At 40.9% G+C, this 6,869-nt stretch overlaps 1 protein-coding gene across 1 annotated transcript; it reads left to right on the forward strand.

Annotated features, from left to right (window-relative positions):
• Positions 1-408: 408 nt before the first annotated feature.
• Positions 409-6,487, forward strand: LOC309372251 (small ribosomal subunit protein eS10). The gene is made up of 6 exons (XM_081915641.1): positions 409-561; positions 1,872-2,021; positions 2,636-2,807; positions 4,588-4,665; positions 5,246-5,301; positions 6,392-6,487. The coding sequence occupies exons 2-6, from the start codon at positions 1,872-1,874 to the stop codon at positions 6,431-6,433; spliced, it is 498 nt and encodes a 165-aa protein (XP_081771767.1). The 5' UTR covers positions 409-561; the 3' UTR covers positions 6,434-6,487.
• The last annotated feature ends 382 nt before the right edge of the window (positions 6,488-6,869 follow it).

A 6,869-nucleotide genomic window follows, 5' to 3' on the forward strand; every position in this document is an offset into this window, starting at 1 on the left:
AGCCCAATTGAAGGGCACCAGTGCGTGAATGCAACGTTGTAATTTATTTGCCGCACAAATACAACAATATAGAAAAGGCCTCAGCAGCAGCCAGATTCTAAGCACAAAATTGATTCAAGCCCCAGTGCTTTCTTATTCCCCAGACTGCTTTAATGCCGCAAATGCTAGGCCTAGCTGTCTTTTGCTAGGTAATGTATGAAATAAAGCGTACACAACACGTTAATTAGAGACATTGTTACTGTACTTATTACAGTTGGATCTTCATTGTATATTTATGGTTTTTTTTAAAAAAAATAACTTTCACAAGAAAATAAAGTAACATACATCAGAGACAGCTATAATCACGGCTTCCCTAAGTAGCGATTAGACTAGTACAGTATTTCTAATCAGACGCGTTCCCTATTTCCGGGTCCACGACAGTTGAGCAGGGACGCAGAGAACAGAACTCTCGGGCAGCGCAGTAGCCACCTCTTTAAACGCAAGGGTCCTTCTAAGGGAGGAAGTGCTCGCACTGCGCATGCTCCTTCCTTTCCAGCGTTCGAGCCTCTTGCCGCCGCCACGGTAAGGCCTTGCTCTGGCCGCCCCATCTTCCCCGTATCGCCCCCATCCTGTGTCTGGTCGGCCCGGCTCCTCACTCTGCTACGCCTGGGCGCCTTGCTCTTCCTCCCTGCCAGGCTCGTTTTGGCCGGAGAGGAGTCGGAGATGGAAAACGGGGCATGGATGCGGGGCGGGAATTGGGTGCCCGGCTGGAAGGCGGCAGTTTGTTAAGCCAGGCCGCGGCTCCTCTAGAGTTGGAGTAGGAGTGCGTGTGGGCTTGGGAGACTTAACACTAGCTTAGCCCTCGCGCCCGTCTCCCTCGAGGAGCATGTGCATGGTATATAATGAGTCGATCGTAAAATGGAAGTTGTGTGTCCCTGAATGTGTTCTGCGAAGAAGCAAAGCAGGGAGTGGTGAGAGGTCGTTTTAGGGCTTTAAATGAAGACAGAGTTAGGCTAATGATAAAAATGGGGACTTTGCTAGGGAAGCTTTTATGTGAAACTATCTTAATAGCCTGGTATTATATGCATAATTATTTGGAAGAAAGTTGCATTGAGTTGAATGGGGTAAATAAGTATACAGTATCCAAGATTACAGCTTTGAAGTCAAAAGTTCTCAATATCATCAAACTTTACTCTTGCTGTAATGGTTAGTGGAGGCTGCATAGAGCACCTGGTTTATATGGAACTTGCTTTTCTGAGTATTCTGCATGGATGTTGCCAGAGAAAGTGTAGGTCCCATGTAGGACCCCGTGCAAAGGGTCCCATGTTCAATTCATATCAATATTTTAAAGAATCGGTTACAGATAGGTAGCCGTGTTGGTCTGCCATAGTCAAAACAAAAAAAAAATTCCTTCCAGTAGCACCTTAAAGACAAACTAAGTTAGTTCTTGGTATGAGCTTTCGTGTGCATGCACACGAAAGCTCATACCAAGAACTAACTTAGTTGGTCTTTAAGGTGCTACTGGAAGGAATTTTTTTTGTTTTAAAGAATCGGGTGGAAGATGATGAATAGAGAGAATACTTTCTGATGATTAGGGTTACTTCCTGAGACACTTCAGAGATGATGCTACTGGACTAAATGGACAAAGTCTGATTTGGTATAAGGCAGTTTGCTATGACAGGTCTTGTCTAGCGTTGCTTAAAATTGAGGTATACAGCGTTTTAATGTAAGCTTAGTATGCATCTCTTCTTTCATACTCTTCAGCTTCCAACAGAGTAAAATAATGTACTAGATTACTTTGTACCATTTTCTTGAGAAAACGTGTGTGTGTGTCTTAACTTTGAACTAAAAAAGGGGCTGCTCTTTAAAGTTTAATCTATAATTTCCTGCAGATGTTGATGCCTAAAAAAAACCGCATTGCCATCTACGAACTCCTTTTTAAGGAGGGAGTGATGGTAGCTAAGAAAGATGTTCATATGCCTAAACACCCAGAACTGGCAGACAAAAATGTGCCCAACCTCCACGTCATGAAAGCAATGCAGGTAAGGCACTGGCTTTCAACTGGTATGTTGCACCCTGACGTTAAGTGAGTTGCACCAGTGGTAGCATAACCAACATTTTCTGAATGTTGTTCATCTTTAAAAAAATAACTAACCAATCCAGGTCAAGGCTTCTGTGCTTCTAATAGTTGCATAGAAGAAGTGAGTGCAGGAAGTGCAACTTTGACCCCCCTGAAAGATCTTTGCAGTAAAGAATTTTAAATTGGGTCCTATGTTGCCAGTTGGAATTAAGAGTGAGTTCTGGATCTGAAAAGGTTGAAAGCTAGGCTAGTAAGATAGGGAAGCCTAAAGGTGCCTAACAGTTTTATTAACATTGTGGTAGGAAGAAAGGGAATACCAAAAACTTGCCATATTTTGCAGAACACTTACATAAACATCTGCAATCTCATTATACAACATAATCCATCTTTTAAAACTGGCGATGATTCGTTCCCCTCTCCCCATCCCTAACGCTGAGCTTCCTCCCGCCTTTGCCACTAATGTTTGCATGTAGAGTTCAAGATGTAGAAAGTTGTTAGTGTTAATTAACGTTATTAAGAATTGCTGTGAACAAATAAGTACTAACGATAATTACAACTAGACTTATATCTTCTTAGTCGCTGAAATCTCGTGGTTATGTGAAGGAGCAGTTTGCATGGAGGCATTTCTACTGGTATTTGACCAATGAGGGCATCCAGTACTTGAGGGACTACCTCCATCTGCCGCCTGAAATTGTGCCTGCCACCTTGCGCCGCAGTCGTCCTGAAACTGGACGACCCCGGCCAAAAGGTAAGCTTTAATTCACATTACTTGCTTGGATTTGCTGTTGACGTAGTGTCCAGAATTCTTTCCTTGGATGAAGCAAGAATTACATTTTGGCAAAAGCACTTGGATTTGTGAACGTGATTCTCACAAAGTCCTCTAACTCTTAAGACTAGGACACAAACATTTAAGTATTTCTGCTGGGATGTGCCTTCAACTATGTGAATGCACCGTTACAGAAGGGCAAGTGTCTGATAGGTTGCAGGTACTATGAGTTCAACTTGTACAAATTACTAGGCTATTGACTTTAGGAATCAGAATTGTTGAGTTGGAAGGGACCTCAAGGGCCATCTAATCCAATCCCCTGCAATGAAGGAACGAACAGTTTCTTGCATTCATTTGTATTTTGCTAACTAAGACTCCTTACCACTATTCAATTCTACATCCAAGACAGCTATATTTTATTGGAGCTAAATTAAGAGAGCACAGTGTTAAGAAGCCTGACTTTGCCAAATACATTTCATGGCTGGAAATGGAGGTGTTTCATTATCCTTGTAGGTGTGAATCTATTGGAGACGTATGTTAGAAAACTCTACATTTTAATGAAATGTTTCTAGGTTGTCCAGGTGAATCAGTCCAAAATAGTCTCTTTGGTCATATAAGCACGGTCATAAGAATGATACTGGTCAGAATGCTAACTTTTGTTTTGCCTTGAAGAGAAAATAATTTAAACTTGCCACATCAAGGCCATGTACAGTTTTGAACTATGACACATTTAGCAGAGTTCTGTTTGAATTCATTTCCTATCGTTTTTACACATGCTTTGCACTCTCATGTTGACATATTGAATAAACTTACAGGCAGTTGTATACAGTCATACCTTGGAAGTCGAACCAAATCCATTCCGGAAGTCTGTTTGACTTCCAATATGTTCAGAAACCAAAGCACAGCTTCTGATTGGCTGCAGGGAGCTCCTGCAGCCAATCAGAAGCCGCGGAAGCCATGTTTAATGTTTGGGTTCCAAAGAATGTTTGCAAACCGAAACACTCACTTCTGGGTTTGCGGCACTTGGGAGCCAAAACGTCTTAAGTACCAAGGCGTTCAGTATACAAGGTACGACTTTACTTGATTAGGTGATTCTTACATATTTGATAGTGCATTCAGTTATTAGTGGAGTGTTGCTGCTATAGATTCATCTGTCACAATAGCATAGGTCTCTTGGATCTGTTTTCAGGTTCATCCAGCTGTAAGCCCAACTATGTACAGAATTTTGACCATAACTGATACCCAATAGATGAAAATCTAGTCTGGTTTTAAATGTACAAGGGAGGCAGCTGTTTGGGATACAACAGCCATGTACTGCCTGCTTTATGACAAGTGGCTTTGTGTGTATCAACCTACCTTGCCAATAGAGCATTCACTGTAAGTTTAGCATTCAACACTACCAGGAATTCAGGCCCACAGGTTGAAGGCAGTGACAGTTGCTCATTCCTCGAATAATGCTTAGATCATAGTGAAGGTGGTTGTTCTGTTTTTAAGTTCAAAATGGTTAAGAGTGGTCCAAATGGATTAGCTTTCAGCTGAACTATTAAAAAAATAGCGCTTTTCAAGGGAGAAATGTATTTGGTATTTTTGAAGTCCTTTCCCTTGTAATAAAAATGTTTTATCAACACACTGGTACACAATGTGGTTAATAAATACTACTGACTTAATTTTAAATAAGATATACATTTTTGAAGAACTTAAAACCCTATGACTGTTAAGCTGAAAGCTTCTTGATTGATTTGTCCTGTTTTTGCCTTTTCAGGTTTGGAGGGTGAGCGTCCTGCTCGCCTTACACGGGGAGAGGCTGACAGGGACACCTACAGACGCAGTGCTGCTCCTCGTAAGTGTTTAAAACGAGAGGTTAACCGGTCTCTGCCATTGCTTTCTTGTATCTAGCTTTTCATTCATTTAAAATGAGATAGTATTGAAGTTTGGAGGAAATACAGCACGTATTGGCTAGCCTTGGGAACCAGCGAAAACGTGGTTGCTGGTACCTAGGAACCCTCCCCTATTGGGAGTTGGACAGTCTCTGAATATGAGCGCCTGAGCAGGGTAGTGCAACACAGCCCTAATCCTGGGCTTTTGCGATAATCCCTCCAGTTGTGCTTTGGACTTGCGCTAAGATAAAAAGTGAAGTGTGACATAATGGTACAATTCCCCTCTGCTCATATTCTAAACCGGTGGGAAGGTTGGCTGGGCTTGTCAAGCTTCCCAGAGTCGGAAAGGGATGCTGCCAGGGCAAGAGCATTTGTAGGGCAGGAATATTGTATTTATGCAATCAACTTACATAAGTAACGTATGCCTAAATAATATCATGACTGTTAGCATTCTGATACTTTAAAAATGCTTTCAAAGATTATAGATACATCTCTACACGGTACTCCTTGTCTTGAATAATGTGGAGTGTTTTTTCTTCTCAGCTGGTGCTGACAAGAAGGCAGAGGCTGGAGCTGGGTCAGCTACTGAATTTCAGTTTGTAAGTATATATAGAATATTTAATTTTATGCAAATGCTTAAAAGAACATGTAAGCGCCTCTGACCAAAATCAGACACTTTCATATCTTCCTTGTTGAGTTTGCAACAGTATTGCAGGCACAATTACATGTATTTCAGGCTTCTGTTTATATTGCTGGGGTAATAATACGAATGGCACATGCTAATAAAGCTATCTTCTGAGTCCAATATGAATTCTAAAACAGCAGAGGGTGATGATGATTAGGCAGCATAGACTCCAGGCAAACTATAGTCATGGGCAGCTAGTCCCACATAATAACCCAGAAGCAGGCAGATGTCCCCATTCCATTGAAAAATGCATCTGGCTAGTTTGGGGTCACCAATGCAGATAGAAATGGGGAGCCAAATATTCATGGGCAGTAAGTGCAGGTGTCTTCCCATGTGAGAATCTCTCTTGCTAGAGTTGCTGGATTAGACAATGGGGACAGCTGCTGAATAATAAAATAATAGCAAAATAGCTGAATAATAAAAGATAGCAAAATGTTGCCGGTGTAAATCTGGGATTAATATTGAGCTACCTAACTTTCTCCCAAGGTTTTTCATTTGTTGGTTTTTTACATTGTCACGTTGCACCTTGTAAACTCTTTATTTCCTGACCTAACACAATTTTATTTATGGCAAATTGATCTCTATGCAGTATGCATGCCCTGCCAGATAAATGCTGGTGTTTTTCAACTACTTGATAGCTTAAATGCATTGCTATGCAGTGTATTCACTTGTCCAATTTGGTGTAGAAATTTTGATAACACTTGATCTAGGCTCTCATTGACTAGAATAATTGAACTTGTGTCTGAGCTACAGCTTGCCTGCTTTTCACCTGCATGCTCTCTAGCCCTTGCTTTATAGATAAGTGCCTTTGAATGACCTTCTTGTTCATATAAATGTTGTTTTGTTGCACTTTGGCCCCCATTTTGCCTATCTTAGAATTCAGGTAACTTCTCCTGTTATTTTTAGCAGTGAGAAGAGGCAGTGATGAATCATGCCAATGAATGAAATGTGTAGTAGTATTGGGTGCACTGATAATGTTTTCTTTTTCTTTTTTTGATTTACAGAGAGGTGGCTTTGGGCGTGGACGTGGTCAACCACCTCAGTAGAAATCTGTTGCTGTTTGGTTGCATCTTGTGTATAATAAATAGGTGAAAAATGCACTTTGTAGCTTTGAATCATTTAATTATGAAGCTTAATGGGTGAAATATTGCTTGTTTTAAAATGTGGAGGATAAACCCCAAAACATAGTAGGAATGATGTGTAAGATGACATGTGGTATATTGACTATTTACTTTAAAAGACAGATATCAAATCCTTGTGGCTCTTGCTAAGACTTCTAACTTGGAAGAAAATTGGGAAATGATTTCTTGATGTCAGAGGGATGAAGCATTAACTGTTGGCATACTTATCTTCGGCCCATTCTTCCCTGATTATGTTCCCCATCTAACTGGAGTCCCCATGTTATCCTCTTTGCATCTAGATGCAATCATCATTATCTTGCCTCCTGAAATTTGATTAAGTTGTGCAGGATGAATTTAAATT

The sequence above is a fragment of the Podarcis melisellensis genome (assembly GCF_964234715.1).
Source record: "Podarcis melisellensis genome assembly, chromosome: 6".
Lineage (NCBI taxonomy): Eukaryota > Metazoa > Chordata > Lepidosauria > Squamata > Lacertidae > Podarcis > Podarcis melisellensis.